The 18,260-nt window shown below is 42.9% G+C and overlaps 1 protein-coding gene across 2 annotated transcripts in view; it reads left to right on the forward strand.

Moving 5' to 3' along the window:
* The first annotated feature begins 8,122 nt into the window (after positions 1-8,122).
* RLF (RLF zinc finger) overlaps positions 8,123-18,260 on the forward strand; it is a 55,485-nt gene continuing 45,347 nt past the window's right edge. Inside the window, exons 1-3 of one of the 2 annotated variants that reach the window (XM_064524892.1) lie at positions 8,230-8,340; positions 9,592-9,678; positions 13,915-14,069. Coding sequence is in view for 1 of the 2 variants with exons in the window: in XM_026102493.2 (XP_025958278.2) it covers positions 8,188-8,340; positions 13,915-14,069 (308 nt within the window). In the remaining variant the exon portion in view is untranslated. Of the gene's footprint in view, positions 8,341-9,591; positions 9,679-13,914; positions 14,070-18,260 lie in introns of both variants that reach the window. The other variant, XM_026102493.2, reaches the window with a different exon arrangement.

An 18,260-nucleotide genomic window follows, 5' to 3' on the forward strand; every position in this document is an offset into this window, starting at 1 on the left:
CCAACCTCCTTCTCACCGCAAAAAACAATATCTTTATGTTGACTCATCAAACTGAACCTTAGCCTTTATATTAAAACAGTTGTCATCTTGAACAATGAGACAAGGGATTTCTAAAGTTTCTGGAAAATCTGCAGTCTTGCTTTCCTGAAGAAAGAGGGTTCATTTTCTTTTATCCATACTACTGTTTATCATGCATCAGGTATTTTTAATGCACAGAACCATACAGCTTGGCTTGACTGTCATTTGGTGCCTTGTAAAGAACACTCCACATCTTGACACACACAGTAAATGGGTTGTTCTGAGGATCTGGAGGGGTATGAACTCTAACAGAATTAGTGGCCTAACTCTACCCTCACAATTGGAGATGGGAAGCCCTGAACCCACATATTGAGCATCTAATGGGACTAGACCCCTGCAAAAGGGTGAGAGATGTCCCCTTGAGGACAGTTGTCCCTCTAGTATTACCTCGGTCTTCAGAACCCCCTCTGGTAACAGAGAAGAGCTCTGCAGCTAGCTTGCTCCATCCCTTACTCTTTCCCCTTCTCCCTGACCAATGAGTTTGCCCTTACCTAGTTTTACTACAATTCTGTGAGCCAGCAGGAATGTAACTGCACTGGGCAAGTTTCTAAGCCCTCCCATCCAGCTTGCCATGCCAGGAGGCTTTGGGCTAATTCCGTTTTTGCCCCCACAGGCATTGAACTAAGCAAGGATGGTGAAGAGACTGTCTGAAGCAATAGGGTCCTTCATAGAACTTTAGCCTCTTGAGGGACCCTCCTAGAGTCCTCTTTGCTGGCAGATCTCATGGATGACAATTCCACACAGTCTGCTTCATGCCTTAATCTTCTTCCCTCTATTCAACCATCAACTTTGTCTCAACAACTACCATAAAATGTGAGCCAGACAAAACACCGGGCAGAAAGGCAAAACACTCAAAACTCTTTACAGTGAAATGGTAACTCTGGAGGGCTCTGTGCTAATGCATCTCTGGTACTTCTGACTTGTCTACTCCCCTTTTTACTGTCTTAACTGAGATTTGGAAGGAAAGTAACAGACCATGGATGACCTAAAGCCCAAAGTATGCTTCTGCTCTATTGCTTGTCACTTTAAGCAAATACCCATCACATTCTGATGAGGGAAATAAAATGTACCCATACTGTACTTAGGACAACCAAGCCAGGATGTGTCCCTGGACTACAATCCAAGAGTAGATCTCTCATACATAAGGACTCTTGTTCACCGTACCATGCAATCCAGACTGGTACCTAAGAAACAGAATCACAGAACAGCTGAGGTTGGAAGGGACCTCTGGAGATCATCTAGTCCAACACCCATGCTCAAGCAGGGTCACCTGCAGCACATTGTCATGGACCATGTCCAGATGGCTTTTGATTATCTCCAAGCATAAAGACTCAACAACCTCTCTGGGAAACCTGTCCCAGTGACCAGTCACCCTCACAGTAAACAAGCTTTTCCTCATGTTCAGACGGAACTTCCTGTGTTTCAGTTTGTGCCCTTGCCTCTCGTCCTATCACTGGGCACCAACTGAAAAGAGTCTGGCCCCATATTCTTGACACCCTCCCTTTAGATATTTGTAGGCATTGATAAGATCCCCTCTCAGTCTTCTCTTCTCCAGGCTAAACAGGCCCAGCTCTCTCAGCCTTTCCTCATATGAGAGATGCTCCAGTCCCTTAAGCATCTTAGTAGCCCTTCACTGGACTCGCTCCAGCTGGACACAGGACTCCAGGTGTGGCTTCATCAGGGCTGAGGAGAGGGGAAGGATCACCTCCCTCAACCTGGCTGGCAATGCTCTTCCCAATACAGCCCAGGATACCATTGGCCTTCTTCGCTACAGAGGCACCTTGGTGGCTCATAGTCAACTTGTTGTCCACCAGAACCCCCAGCTCCTTCTCTGCAGAGCTGCTTTCCAGCAGGTCAGCCCCCAGCCTGTACTGGTGCATGGGGTTATTCCTCCCTAGCTGCAGGACTCTGCACTTCACTTTATTGAACTTCATGAAGTTCCCCTCTCCCCATCTCTCCAGCCTCTCGAGGTCCCTCTGAATGGCAGCACAGCCCCCTGTTGTATCAGCCACTCCTCCCAGTTTTGGATCATCAGCAAACTCGCTGAAAGGGCATTCTGTCCTGTCATCCAGGTCATTGATGAATACATTGAACAGGATTGGACCCAGTGTGGACTCCTGGGGGACACTGCTAGCTACAGGCCTCCAACTAAACTTTGGGCCACTGATCACAACCCTCTGAGCTCTGCTATTCAGCTAGTTTTCAGTCCACCTCACTGTCTGCTCATCTAGACCATACTTCCTCAGCTTGCCTTTGAGAATGTTATGGGAGACAGTGTTGAAAGCCATACTGACATCAAAGTAGACAACAACATCCACTGCTCTACCCTCATCTACCCAGCAAGTCACTCCATCATAGAAGGCTATCAAGTTGGTTAAGCATGATTTCCCCTTTTTGGAAAGGTCACTGACTACTCCTGATTACTTTCTTGTCCTTCATGTGCTTGGAAATGCTATCCAGGATTAGCTGCTCCATCACCTTCCCAGGGATGGAGGTGAGACTGAGTGGTCTGTAGTTCCCTGGGTCCTTCTTCTTGCCCTTCTTGAAGATGGGAGTGACATTGGCTTTCTTCCAGTCCTCAGGCACCTCTCCTGATTGCTGTGACCTTTCAAAGACTATTGAGAGTGGCCTAGCAATGACACCAGCCAGCTCCCTCATCCCTCACAGGTGTATCCCACCTGGGCCCATGGATGCGTGTATGTCCAGTTTGCTTAAGTGATCCCTAACCTGCTCCTCCTCGACCAAGGGAAGGTCTTCCTTTCTCCAGACTTTCTCCCTGCTCTCCAGGGCCTGGGACTCCTGAGGGCTGGTCTTACCAGTAAAGACTGAGGCAGAGAAGGCATTCAGTACTTCAGCCTTTTCTGTATCCTTCGTCACCAGGGCCTCTGCCCCTTTCAGCAGCAGGCCCCCATTTCTCCTAGTCTTCCTTTCGTTACTGATGTATTTATAGAAGCCCTTCTTGTTGTCCTTGACATCCCTTGCCAGATTAAACTCCAGATGGACTTTGGTCTTCCTAGCCCCATCCCTGCATACTCTGACAACATCCCTATTATTCCTCCCAGGTTACCTGTCCCTGCTTCCACCTTCTGTATATGTCTTCCTCCTGTTGGAGTTTTGCAAGGAGCTCCTTGTTCATCCATGTAGGTGTCCTGCCCCTTTTGCTTGACTTCTTTCTCATTGGGATGGACAGTTCTTGAGCTTGGAGGAGATAATCCTTGAATATCAATCAGCTTTCTTTGACCCCTCTTTGTTCTGGGACCCTATTGCATGAGATTCTTCCAAGCAGGTCCATGAAGAGGCCAAAATCTGCTCTCCTGGAGTCCGGGGTTGTGATCCTGTTTTTTCCCTGCCTCCTTCTCTCAGGATCCTGAACTCCACCATCTCATGGTCACTGAAGCCAAGGCTGGTTCTCCCTCTACAGGAAAAGCTACAGGATCAATTCACTTCTGGGAGAATAATGGGGATGTGCAAAAGCTCACGGGCAGATCTGTAGCTCAGGAGCCAGATGCTCTTATTTAACACCTTATCTCTGCTTACAAGGAAATTTTTTTAAAGGCCCCCTTTGCCTTTAAATCTGCAGGAGGATACCCTTGTTGCTCCTAAACTATCTCTTAGCTTTTGCCTTCTTCCCCAAATGTTAGGCACTCTACTTACTTTGTACCACAAGTCACAGAGAAAGCTTCTGACACCCTCTTAATCAAATGGCCACACCAGATGGTTCCATGTCATTTCACCCCAGGTTCTTCTGACTTCTCCATTCCTTCCCCTTTCTCATTTGCCTTGCAGAGACTGAGGTGGAAAAAAGCAGGTAATTCTTACCAGGCAGCCAGAGACATGTTTTGTTTCCCCTCTGCTGTTCATGACCAATTGTACAGAGTATGAAAAGAAAAAAAAAAGAGTTTCTCATCTCACTGGAGGATAAAAACCAAAGCCATATGTTCATAACAAACCAGGGGCCTCCCTGACCTAAACTCACAAAGTCAAAAATGGACATATTACACCTTCAAGCTCTCCAGACTAAAACCAAAAGAAAATATTGTCCCTGAAGAAAGAGCTATAACTTCTCATCCCCAGCTTCACAAACAAACAAAGGAAGCCAAATTGCCTGTCAATAGATTTATGGCCTAGGAGCTCAGGGCAATTGCTTATCCTTTCAGCCTTTACTTCTGGATGCACTTCAGGGATTCCCTTTGCAGTCTGATCTGGTAAAAGAAAGCTTCACTGGCACCGATCACTTCCTATTAGGTTTCACCACCTCTAATGCTGGGCTTGCCCTCCTAGTCTTTTACCCTAGTAAGTCAACTTGCCAGGCCAGAGAGCTCTGTGGTGGCGCACTGCAGAGCTCCTGACCCACTGGGCTACTGGGTCTCATCTTATCTCACAGGACATGCTGCAAGTCAACTGAGCCCCAAGTTAAAAACAGGAAAGCTCAAGTGTTCATGGTTAGTTTTCTGCCTCTACAGCACAAGTCCCTGTCTTCAAGAGGAACTGCCTACCCACTTTCTTCTTTTGACTACATCTACAGGCAATCTTAAGAAGATGTTGCGGAAAAAAGTTCTGAAGACCATCCCTTTCCCCATTTCACCTTTTCCCTTTCACCCTAAGTAAGCCTATCCCCTGCCCCCATCTCCTACCACAAAGCCATGTGCTGAAGGAATGCAACTGGAAGAGTCAACCACTCAAGACACTCCTCATTCAGCTTGGCATACTAAAAGGCTCTCCACTAATCCATGTGATCTCCTTGAGTTCTCTGTTTCCTTCCTTATCAGCTTAGCAAGGATTTGAAGAATAATGTGGTGATTCCTCACAGAGAATCAGAAATATACTCACCATGCCAACTAATCATGGAGTAAAGAAAGAACCTTCTCTAACTGAATTGGAAAGAAACAGCTCCTTGTTGCCTGCACAAAGCAGAAGAGAGCAGGAGGTGCAAGGGACCACCTAATTCCAAGAACAAGACACTCCCCACTGAATTGTCCAAGACCACATCCAGAGGTCAGAAGCCATTTATCTCTAAGAAGAAAAAGAGAGAAATTCATAGCCTGTAGAAAATGGAGAGTTTATTTCTGGGAGGAGATTATAATGTGCCATAAAATCAGTATTTCCATTAAATGCATGCATGATTTTTGATATCTGGTAGAGTTCTGAATTTCTGTTTTCAGACACATCCTTGGAAGGTGTTTTGCAGATCTGAGACAAAGATGTTGGAGATGGAGAGCTTAGAAATGAACTTGCTGCTGATGAAATGTGGTTGGTTGTGGCTCTTAGGGCCTTTATTCACTGAACTTGCCTAGGGATGCATTGTTTCAGGACAATTCTGAGAAACCTGCTGCATTCAAATAAGGTTGACCAGAGGAGTAACCTAAGAAGTGGATTTAGGAGAAAGTTTTCATCCTACGAAGGGATCTTAGAAAAACAGGAATTTTGCTTGGGGAGCCCATTTTTTGTTTTGCAGGCTTGTGTAATGGAAGCTATGGAGAGAACTGGCTGCCGTTAGCCCTCAGTGAAATTTGATGCACCAGTTTTGCATCAAGGTTTTCTGGCATATGTCATGGGAGTATCAGTGTCATCAGTTATATCTTTGTGGGGAGAAATTACTTTGTGTTTACTTGGGAATGCATTTTCTACAAAATTCCCTAGCCTTTTTTGGACCTCCTTGACAAAAGTCGGCCTGCTTGATTTCAGAAGGATTTTCTAGACTTGTTAGAGTATCAGGGAAATTTGGTTAGGGAAATTATTTTCATCAAAACTGCATAAGGAAGCCTTTTTGAGAGCATGGCAATCAAATTTCATGAGGCTGCTTTAAGTTCAGTTTAGGAAGAGGGTCATTGGATGTCTTCCTGAAGCAGATTTCTAGCCCATGGCAAAGCTATTTAACACATCACGTGGAATTTTGTGCTTCCTTGCATAGTAGATGTGTGATCCTACCTTCCATACGGGTGGCCATGATCTCTGAGCTCTCTGAACATCATCAGATGTACCTCCAAATCTTAAGTTATGTTAGGTAATTCCCTATTTTCACCAATGTTCTGAGTTTTTCCTTTCTGTCTTGCCAAAGAAATGCTAAGACTTCCAGTTTGAATACAATTTAAATGAACTTTTCCATTGCAAAATTTGTCCAAACTCATGCTCTTTTGCTAAAAAAACTTTTAAATATAGCCTAGGAGATCAATTACACAAAAACAGCTGAAAACAACTCCCAGTTCTAAACAAATGACCATAGCATTAGAAGAGAGCTCTCATATAACTAATATAAATCTTGCTACATTCACCTCAGAAATGAAGGCTTTCTCATGGGGTATTGATCAAATCTATTCACCTAACCAAAAACATAAGGATTGTTTTGAATTTGCACTATGACTCACAAGTACATGGCTAGCTGCTTTTAGCCATTCCCTTTTAAAATACTGGGCTTTTGTTTCTGCCAGGTATGTTTCACTAATTCATCATTAATTTCTATTAAAGCATTTATATTTTCCCATACATTCCATGAAGTCACATGATTTCTCTGAAATTCTCAAATTAATACCCTTCTACAACAGCCCTTTCAGGGCACAGGCTAGGTTAAAACCTAGGTTAAAAACTTGGCTCTCACTGGTGTTCATCATTATCCTTCAGGTAATCTTTCTATGCAGTTACCTTTATAGCACTTGGATGCCTATTTGTGCTAATTCCAGAACCAGCAGTGGACTGAGCCCATTGCATCTCACTGAACCTCCTAACTTTTCTCCAAATATGCCAGAGGAATATCAGTATGAATTAAGATTGCCAATATGAAATGGGGTAGTGTTGCATTTGTGTCTAAGTGAAAGGAGAATCAACTGGTGATATTATGCTATGAAAAACATTAGTCCAAGAGATCAGTTAGTCAGGTTCAAAACAGTCCAGAGTTTCCTGAGGAATATTTGTCTGCGCTGTTCTTTAAAATCTCCAGTGATACAGCATCTACAACTTCCCTATGAAACCTGTTCCAGTGCTTCACTTTCCTGTTATCAGCTCCCATATACTCATGGGTATTAAGAAAGTAGCTTATTAGCTCTTGGAACAAAAATTATCCATGCCTGTGTATCCCATGCCATGAGCACACATGTGCCAGTACCCCTTCTGTTGGAAGAGACTACTGTGGCTACCAAGACTGAACCCCAGATAAGCTCTAACAGTGGTGGAGCTCGACACTGCACTGAGGTCTGTGCTGGCATTGACATCAGGGAACAGCCTGTGCTTCGCTCCTAGACAGTTAAGCTTCCCCTGTTGGGCTTCTTAGGAGTCTTTATGTTTAACCACGAGGATGGGCGCTCCAAGAACCATTTCTGATAGATATGGAGGGTCTCGGGTCTTTGTTATGGTGCAGCCGTGCCAGTGTTCTTCAGTGTCTGGCAACGCTGTGGGGAAGACAGATAGGAATGGCACTCTGCTTGGGGAAAAGTCTCTTGACAGACTGAACTTCTTGCTTCCAGTGCCCCACCCTGTGGGGAAATCTCCCACAGGAGCCCACACATCTGCTAGGCTACCACCACACCAGGGATAAGCCTTGCTGCGGGCCCTGCCGAGCTGCGGGGGAGGGCAGAGGAGTCGTGCTGAACCGGGGGGAGGCCCCCATCTTTCCCCTCAGGCCGAGCTCCAAAGAGCCAGCACAGCTCCCGTGTGCACCAGTTTGCACCCTGGAAGGGAAATACGGCCTTTTCCGGTTGTGTGCGGCTACTGCCCGAGGCGGTGGGGAGAGGAGGAAGCGCCCGGGCAGCTCTGAGGCGCTGAGGGTGCCGCAGGCAGCCGTTAGCGCGCGCGCGCACAAGCCCTGAGGCGCGCGGGGCGCGGCACGGTCGCCGCAAGCCCCCTCCTCTCGGCCCCCTCCTTCCCCCACCCCCTCCGAAGCGACCGGCGCGCGCCCCCGCCAGCGGCGAGCATGAGGCGGGCTCACGCGCGTCATGTGACGTCACTCGGCAGGAAACTCCCGCACGCTACCTTGTCGGCTGCCCTAGATTTTAGGTCACGTGGACACCGAAACGCGCGCCGTGTCATGTGCGAGTCACGTGACGCCGTCCCGGGACGATGAGGTCAGTGGCTGCGAGTCACGTGATCCTTGCCTACGCGCAGTAGGGCCGGGTGCAGATGGCGGACGCTGAGGCCGAGGCGGCTCCGCGGCCCGAGATGCAGCGGCTAGTGGCGGCGCTCCGTGCCCGCCTCTGGCAGCTGCAGGCGGAGCTGCGTGAGCAGGAGGTGTCGGAGGCTTCGTCCCGGGCGTATTGCCGCGGCTTCTGCCAGGTACGGGCCGGGCAGGGGCGGGCCGCGGCGCGGGCTGCAGGCCGGCTCTGGGGCGGCGGGGGCTGGGGCCGGCACGGGCCGCGGCGGGCCTCCCCAGGCGCAGTGCGCGCCCGGCCCTGCCCGGCGGCGAGCGGGGCTGCCGCCCTGGGGCTCTGCCCGCTCCACCGGTGCTGTCGTGGCGCGGCGCGGGGCCGCCTGCGGCGTGTGCTGCAGCCGAGGGGGGACGGCGCGCTTGGCCGATGGCGCGGGCTGCTCCCGCGGGCGGGCTGCTGCACGCCTGGGCCTGGCCCGGTGCTTTGGGGAGCCGCTGGCCTTGGGCTCTTACAGTGCTTTGGGCCTGGGCGTCTGGTAGCACTGAGAAGTCCTGTGGGAGCTGGAGGGCTCTCTGGAGTGGACAGGCCACACGGCATTTTCTCACTGTCGTTTTGGCTTGGGACCTAGACATCAGACTTTCTGGTCCCTACCTACCGCAGAATTCAAGTAACACATCCAGACTTGATTGTGATCCACCGTGGAATAAACAATATTTCCTTATTTATGCAGGCGTGCAGTTAATTTAGGTCACTAGATAAGCATATGTTTAATACCCTGAGGATCTATTCTGGATCTTTGTTTAGTGCATCTCAGACTAGTACTCAAAAAATTTTTGAATCAAGCCAATAACTTTTAGAAGAATACTTGAGTGTGATTAAGGTCTTAGTGATGGAGATCGCAACTTGCTTTTTTAAAAAATTATTCTGATGGTTAATTAGTTTTGCTGCCCCCCCCCCCCCGGCTTCATTTACTGTGAGCTCTAAGGTTAAATAAACTTTATTTATATGCTCGATTAGAGAGCTTTCCAAGTTGAATCTGAAGAGACTGCGTGTTCTAAAAACTTACAAGCTACATTAGCTGATACACCTACTTGATGTTTCTCCTCTTGATGAGTGAGTAGCAAAACTGGATGCTAAACAAGACAGACAGTCTTTCTGGTGCATTATATGTAAGTGACTTCTCCTCATGGTCTTTCATTTTGCATCCACAGGTTGGGTACTTTGCCATACCATTCTATTGCGAGAATGTTTATCTTGTCATTTTACCACACCGCAGAAAAGTTTTGTTTGTTATTTTTTGGAACTGTTACTTCTCAAATTGCAAGATGCTGCTACTGCCTTTACGTATGTCCCAAGTCATACATACCTTTTTAAGATATGTGACCTCATATTTGCATGGAACCTTATATAATGTGTGTTATTTTTTTCCATGTTTCAGGATTTGCTAAAATCATTTCCAGTACCATTTATCACATCAGAGTGTTGAAACAAATATGCAGCTAACACTTACTTAGAGGTTGTTGAGGTAATTCACTTATATAGAAGTCTGTTTACCCAAAGTATTTTGACTGGTTATAGATGGAGTCTTAGAGGCACATGATCAATGGAGTTTTATGGAAGACAGTTCTGTTTTTTTTAAAAAAAAACAAAAAACAAAAAACTGCCCAGAAGAAAATGTGAAATGAACCCTCTTAAGGTCATTGTGCTAATATCAAGTGAGAGTCTCATTTTAGAACATCATGATACATAATACAGATAAAAATGAAGTAGACTTAACCTTGATTGCCATCAGTTGGGGTATTTCTAATCATTAAGATTAACAGTACTCTAAGATTCAGTGGAAAGTACGAAGTGATTGGATGACAAGCTAGCAATTTCAATGAAGTATGAATGTGTGATGTCACTGCACAGTCAGACCACTGTGAACTAGGTATAAGTTTACCTGTTGGGTTCTCCTTCTAGTTTAGGATTTTTGTGGATGTTGCACAGAATTCTAATGATAAAACTTAAACTAGTGAAAATTGTTTGAGTAGGAATTTTCAGAATAACTCAGTGTCTCTAAATGAGATTCAAGAATTTCAATTTAATTTTGTGTTAATGACTTGAAGAGTACCATTGATATCCTGTCATAAACTTCTTAAGCTACAGTAGAACATGCCTAGACAGAAGTTGAATTTAAGTGGGTTTAAATATGATCTGAGCAAGTAGCTGAGGTGAGGGTAGTTAGAATGTTTTAGCCAGTGATGGATTTGCCATCCAGTGTTCACACCTGTGTCATGGTCCAGAGAGGTGCTCTCTTTGCCTGTGGAAATTACTGAAACTGAACTGCACAACAAATTATGAACAGATTAAATCTCTATGTTCTGAGCTGTCTGGACACTAAGTTTTACTAGAGCATGCAGTGCCAAACGCATACTAGCTTCTAGTAGGTCTTCCCTGGAGTGATGCTGGATGATATTGTTCTGCTCAAAAATAGATACCTTAAAGGAAAGCATAAGATTGATGTCCAGGATAACACAAGAACTCCTGAAGCCTAAACAATGGGCTGACTGTCCAAGTGTGATGCTTTGCATATTCAGCTAATGGAAAACAAGTCTGTTGAGGAGCTCAATTTGTACACAGAGAGCCAACTGGTATGAACAGTTTGTGTGTGTTTGCGATAGCTGTTCTCCATATTTACAGTAGAGCTATCAGTAAAACAGAGTTCGTAGAACAAACTAAAGACATCGAAGTATCTGCTCTGCGGATATGCAATGAATCTTGCCTTTCTGAAATTCTTGGAGGTGACACAGTTGAGGATTAGGCCAATTGCAATTGAATACCTTCAGGAAGAGATGACAATCTTTTTTTTTTTTTTTTTCTTGTTTTTCTTTTCCCTTCCCTCCTCCCTTCCTCCAACAGCTTTTTAAGACTTTAAAAACTGGTCAGTCAGCCTGGAGATGTTTAAATCAGTACTGAGCAAAAAAAAATTGTTGCTCAGAAGAAGTGTAGCTAAGTAGGCATTCCTGCAGTGCAGGACATGAGAAGCCATGCAGTGCTGAGGACCTAGCCAGGTCTCTAGATTGTGCTGTAGGTGGATGTGTGCATCTTCTGCCTGCTTCCACCTCCCCTCCCTGCCCCCCCCCCCCCCCCCCAAAAAAAAAACATGTAATTGCATTTGAAGGAAAGAGGAGAGATAGGATAAAGTATAAATGAATGTGCCTTAACCAGACTTCAAATGTTTGAATATTCTCTTTGAATCCTAAAATTAGACTGTAAGGCAGTAATTACTGTAAAACTGTTACTGGTCTGTTAGTGACTGGCTAAAACTAGAGAATTTTTATTTTGTCAGGAATATTTAATCTTATATATAGACTTCCAAGGAATTTCCATAGTGGACTATTAAAATTTCTATTGTTTGTCAGATAGCAGAAGGGCACTTAATAGCCCTTACAGTATAGTTACTGTGTTCTGCTTGCTTGTTAGTATGTTGTTATTAATGTTCAGGATTAACCTAATTTGAACTTCAAGCTAATAAGCTGTTAAATAAGTCTCCTACTTGTCTCTTATCTGTCTTGAGCAATCTTGGCTTCAATGTATGTATATTTGGGGAGAAGTTTCTGGTAATTGGCTGCTCACAAATTGCTAATATTAACTGTAAGACTTTGATCTCAATGCTAAGATTGCACATAAGGGTACAGTGTTTTCTAATATTTAATCTTAGTTTAATGCATAAAACAATATTCTCCATCTGATCTGTGTATGTGGTATGTGTCTGTCAAAGCAATTAAGTATTAAATTTGGCTCATTAAAGTGTTTTTAATTGATGTATTTTTTTTTTTTAAAAAAAGCATTCATTAGCATGTTTTCTCTTCTGTTGCTGTATTCACTGTAATGGTAGACTTACTGCTGTGGTGTACTAAATAGATGACTTTATGATAGTCATCAATTACTTGAATATCTCTAGGGATTATATCTTGACAGCCTTTGAACATAGTTTACTGCTTCTGATGTCATATGTAATTTGAATTATACTGTCAAATCTTTAACACACCTGCTATCAGGAAGTGCTAAGGCTATTTCGTTACTGGTGATTGAGAGCTTCTGTTAATGATCTTTGTGCTGTGTTTAAGGATGGTGTCTGTAAACTTCCAACCTGTGGCTTGTTTTGCAGTCTGTCTCTGTTCTTCCCCCTCACCCTTGCCTCTTTAAAACTGTTAGTGTTTGTCTTTTGGAGAGTCCATAACTGTAATTCAGTTATCAGCAATATAACTCCTACAAAATTCTAGGAGAATAACCTACAAAGTAGTCTCGTGTGTTTGTTTTTTGTTTTTTAACTGATTTGTATTCTTATAGCTTTTTTTGTTGTTGTTAAAGATCACATGAGGTTGTACCAGTCCAGTGGATGTCTGCAGTTTTTTTAAACCCTAGGACTTGTACTGTATAGTTAGATCACTGACAAACATTGGATGGACTATAAAATAGTGGGTGACTGGCCCCTTACTCCTTGTGTTAAAAGTTAACCTTTGTTTCCGGCCATCCTAATGACTCCATTTGGTTTTAGGAAGCTGGTTGTAGGGTCCGTTCACTAATGTCCACCTCCTAATCATAATGTGATACAAAGAGAAATTTGTTCGGCATCAACAGTAAATTGGTTGTTTCAGGTGCTTGACTTAAATGACTTAATAGGGTCTAATATGACCTGACCATCCATTCTCTTATGACAACTTGACTTGAAGTTAGGGTTGGGCACTTGGAACTTATAGTCTTGACCCTAATGGTTCTGCAGAGCACAGTCTTCTTTCTTTCTTTCTTTCTTTCTTTCTTTTTTTTTTCTTTGTAGCTGACCTTAATCAAGATTCGTGCTATGTTTGTGCTAGGGAGGGTGTATGGTGAGAGATGTCTTGTAACTGGTAAGAAGGAACACAAGCTAAGTAGTCCAGAATGTAGGATGTCATGCCTGCATTGCAGGGATGTTGCTTGTGAAGGAAGTTATTGATAGAGGTAAGGTGTCTTTAATTCAGTGCCCTATTTGCTCTCAATATTGGTTTGTAAGCTGTAGCAAAATAATAGTGTAGGGAGATTTTCAAAAGAACAGGTGGGGAAGTATTACTACTGTCATCCCTCTGCTGATATTTGAAACCTATTTTTTATTCCTTTTGGAACGGGACTGTATTTCAGGTTGCTTCTCCAGTACTGTGCCTGCAAAAGGTAGGATTGCTGTGGTCAAGTACTAAAATGTAGGGTAATTTTATGTTTGAAAAGTGACTACATAATGGCATGACTTGGGCTTCATATTTCTCCTTTAGTGGCTTTAAGTTTGTTGTATGGGTATATATATATCTTTAAAATACTGCAGCTGAAATATTGTCCTTAATCTTAAGCTTCTTGCCTTTTTTCTTCTGCATTCTCTCTAGTAATGGATTCCAGTCTTACACATATATTTCTGTCTTCATGGGAGTTGTATAAAGGAAGGAGAGAACAGAACTTCTCCCTGAATTTTTGATTTGGCAACTCACATTTGTGTCTATTGGCTCTAACTTGCTTCCCAGTAGAAATTCTGCTAAATTTATCAAATGTTCAAACAGAATGCAAATGTTTTGGATGAAAAAGGAGAAATTCTGTTGAGGAGAAAAACTGCCACTTTTGATCTCCTTTAGAGTGAAAGCTTCTCACTTCCAGTATTCTTCCATTATATATGCTTGATATTGCATATTAATATTTATGTTTTTAGATAAGTTTATTATGAGAACTTTTAATGATAGAACTTATTTTCTTTCAGACACTACTTCAGTATGCTGGCAGTCGGGGTGCATCGGAACATGTTTTACCTTTTTTGGAAGTGTATCGAATCTCCATCCAAAGCTTTGCTAATGCACGACCTTACTTGACTACAGAATGTGAAGATGTTCTTTTGGTACTTGGCAGGCTAGTGCTGTAAGTTATAAGTTGGTACACTAATCTTTTGTAAAGTTTGTGTGTTCTTTCAAAATGAATAGGCAACTTGTTAAAATACAATGTGATATTTAATTTGACAACTGTATTTAATGTTTGTTATTATCTAGTAAATGTGTCTAATGCTCTTTTTTTATAATATCACAAAACTATACTTGAGCATTTTGTTGCCCAACCTCAACCAGTGGTAAGGCTTTGCTCTTCTGTATTTGGATAAATGTACAGATATTAGGGAGCTTCTGTTCCTTGAACATTTTGAAAACTATTTTTCTACAAAAAAAACTTAATCTGGTTTTCATTAAACAGAAGCTATAATGTTAAATCTTCGTGCATGGATTAATTAACTTGCATCAGCTGCTCTGCAGTAGCTGGCTTTGTGTGTGCTGTCTCCCGTGGTAAGTGCAAGGTAATTCTGAGCAAGTCCCTTTCTGAAAAGAATGAGCTATTTTTTATTTATGGCAGACAGAGTTGTGTATGTGAGCTGCTGTTACAGGGCAGCCAAATTTAATTTTACCTGAGCTCTTTGAGAAATATTTATATATGGATAGATGGCAATTAGAACAAAGTATTTTACTGTCTGTCAGTCAAAGTGGAATAACTTGTAGCTGCTAATAATCTGTTTAAATGCAGAAAAGCTATTTTTGGTTGTGAAGTGAAACAGTTTAGCCTAAAGGCTTTCAAGGGCATTGGAGTATGCTCAGTTACTGTCTGCAACCTGAGAAGGGTAGCTTAATGCACTGGTTCTTCCTAGCTTGTAAGGTTTCTTTCAAGGGTGCAGGCCTAGAACCTTGAATATAAAGAACATCATAAAAAAGTAATTCTGGGACAGTCTTTCAGTGGGTTGGTAACTTCCTTGTTTTGTGGTCTGAAGTCAAGTATTTTTGACTTGCATACCTGTAGACTTTTCAGGAAGGATTTTGCCATGTGCTGTTTGGTCAAATGCTTGTGTTAATCCTTTGTACAAACTCTTTTCTTCACTTTATTTACATATATATACACATATAAAAAATATGTATATAAATAAAAGTACTGTGTCCAATTCTGGGCTCCCCAGTACAAGAGAGACATGGAACTACTGGAGAGAGCCCAGCACAGAGCTGTGAAGATGATTAGGAGACTGGAGCATCTCTCCTATGAGGAAAGGCTGGGAGAACTGGGCCTGTTTAGCCTGGAGAAGAGAAGACTGAGGGCGGATCTTACCAATGTATACAAGTATCTTAAGGGAGGGTGTAAAGAGGATAGGGCCAGACTCTTTTCAGTTGATGCCCAGTGACAGGACAAGAAGCAACAGGCACAAACTGAAACACAGGAAGTTCCATATGAGAATGAGAAAAACTTGTTTACTGTGAGGATGACTGAGCACTGGAACAGGTTTCCCAGAGAAGGAAACTCCACAACCTCTCTGGAGAAATTCAAAACCCGCCTGGATGCAGTCCTGTGTAACGTGCTGTAGGTGACCCTGCTTGAGCATGGGTGTTGGACTAGATGATCTCCAGAGGTCCCTTCCAATCTCAACAATTCTGTGATTAAAATTGCTTAACAGATAAGAGAAAAATCAGAAAATCCTGCTTCCACCGATACTCTTTCTTCCATCTTTGTGTGAGGAATTCACTGTTTGCTGTGGTTTGTATATTCAGGACACTTGGTCACAGAGGGTGGTGGAGTGGCTGACTTGCTGCGATCTCTTGTTATGATTGCATTTGAGAGGGAAACTAAAGAATCAAAAAGGCAATGGGAATCAGATCAGAGTGAGGTAAATGGCATACCTACCTGTGATCTCTCTCTGGCCTTTTTAAAGAGTTTCCCAGGAATTGAGAGAGAACTTAAGGCAGGGAATTAAAGATTAAAATTCAGTTCAATGTGGGAGGAAGACTATTACCTGGTCAGGGACATGAAGATCTTCTGTTACAATGTTACTGGGATTTTTATAGGGAATTGGGTTACCCTCTTCTGTCATACAAGCTGTGTGATTTCATTTCTCATCAGTGTTCAACTCTGAAACAAGTAATCTTCTGTTTAAAACAGAAGTGCTCTACCCACTATTGGAAGCCCCATTCCCTTCCTGTCCTCCCTCCTGAGGAAGGGGGGAGAACCTTTTCTTCCTGACAAATAGTGCTCATCTCTTTCAGCTGGGTGAGCCAGCAGCAGTAAAGGCTTTCCCTGCCACCTCCCCAGGTCTGTTGGGTGTTCTCAGGAACTCTGCATGATGGTAGAGACTGTGGACCCCATGAAGGTATGATGCTAATGCAGCATGAGAACTTCTTGGTCTGACAGCTAACCTTGGGTAGTAAAAGGACAACTTGGAGTGGTCATATATCACTTATTCCTGTAGTCTGCAGATTAGACAGTGCTTGGGGAGGGGTGAGGAGCAACATTCTGTCCTAACAGAATTAGATGGATGCTTCCACATCCACAAAGCAGAATAAAAGATTTTTCTCCCTAATATATGAAGAGTCTTGCCCTTATCGTAAAGATCATCATGAAGAATTAGCCATATCAAAAATGTCTTTCAGGAATGGATGGACTCTGGTTAGGTGATTATTTCAGTTAATCTTAAGCAGCCTTTGAGGCTGTTTACTCATTTGCCCAGGAATCTATGCAAGTGCTGTTTGTTAGGATACTGCACAAAGGAAAAGATGGCATTCATGTTACTCTCACTGTAAAAAATTGTACTTTCATCTGCAAATGGTTTATAATGTCCTAAGATTAATAGATTAAAGTTAACAAAGTTGAAGGGATTGTTTCTAGTTTGCATACGGTGTTAGTGATTCATTTGACTGCTTTCTACTGTTTCCTATTTACTGTGATAGCACTGGTCTGAAGGAGAGTTTAACTAGCATTTTCATGTCTTTGAGAGGCTGTTCATACACTTTCTTTAAACCATAAAGCAAAAGGAGATCTGAATATCTTCTGGTCTAAGTAACAGAATTGGATTCAACTGCTTAGATTAGTCTGCCTCAAACATCTTGAGCTGTACTTCACCCAATCAGCTGAACCTTGTGAATCTCTCACAGGTTGCTTCTGGGAAGAGTGTGCTTGCTTTTCATACTGCCTTTGTGAGGAGGCATGTGTTTAATAACAGTGAATGAGATGTTAAACTAGTTACAGAATAATTGTATGCAAATAATAAGTGCTGATGAAAAACAGTCCAGGAGGGTTTCTCCTAAAAGATACTTTGAAGTAGAGTGTTTGATACAGAATTTTTTGTTTTAGTAATGGAAGCATTCTAGCAGCAGTTGCAATTTTTGCAAATAAAATATGATTATGATTTGGAACTGAGTTGCATATAGATATTGTGGTGGTATTGGCAGAGTGAGGTAGAAAGACTTAACTTTAAGAAGTGGTTGGTATTAGTATTTTTATTTGGGGTCTTAATTGCGACACCTAAGTTCTGTTTAGGTGTATACAATAAGGGAATGGGTTTTCAGGAATAGAGATGAATGTTGAAATAGAGTATAATAAGGATCTACTGTTGTCCCATTGTGGGACAGAGGATGGAAAGAATTAAGGAAGAGAGCCCCAAAGCTCTATCTCTTTAAAAATGCCAATGAACAGTAAGGTCTCTGACCTTTGGTAGAGTTACAAGATGAAGTTGAGTCTTTGAATTGTAGAGAGTAATGTTAGCTTGAAAGGATGGTGCTGTTTTTTTTAAAGCCAAAGCTGTGGTGTTCAGCAGCAATTAATTTTTTTGTGGAGAACAGTCGAACACAGAAGGAGAAAGATTCTTCTGTGGAGAACACAGAAGGGAAAGATTACCCCAAGGAAGAATTAGGGTAAACTGATTTCTCCCTTTTGCCAGTAGGGAAGGCTGGCTGGTCTTTATGCAGCCATATGCCCCCCTTTTGCTATAAGAACTTCGATCTCTCATTTCATTTTTCTGCCAAGAAAGTGATAACTGGAATATCTTGTATATTGCTTTTGCAGTTGTGCTGTAAGTTGTCTTCCTGTTGGCTGTAATGGGTACATCTAGAATGCCAGAATTCTCTTACTGAGTAATTTTCTAACTTGAGTGTTTGACTTTGGAATCCTAATAAAGACTTAGGATGTTGAACCAAGAACTGAGGAATCTTTCATTTTCAACTATCAGTCCTATGTATCTATGACAGATAAGGACCAAGTGATAAATTCAGCCCTCCTGTCTTTATGGGCTATTAGCTCATTCTGTATATGCAA

This window comes from Dromaius novaehollandiae, chromosome 23 (assembly GCF_036370855.1).
Source record: "Dromaius novaehollandiae isolate bDroNov1 chromosome 23, bDroNov1.hap1, whole genome shotgun sequence".
NCBI lineage: Eukaryota > Metazoa > Chordata > Aves > Casuariiformes > Dromaiidae > Dromaius > Dromaius novaehollandiae.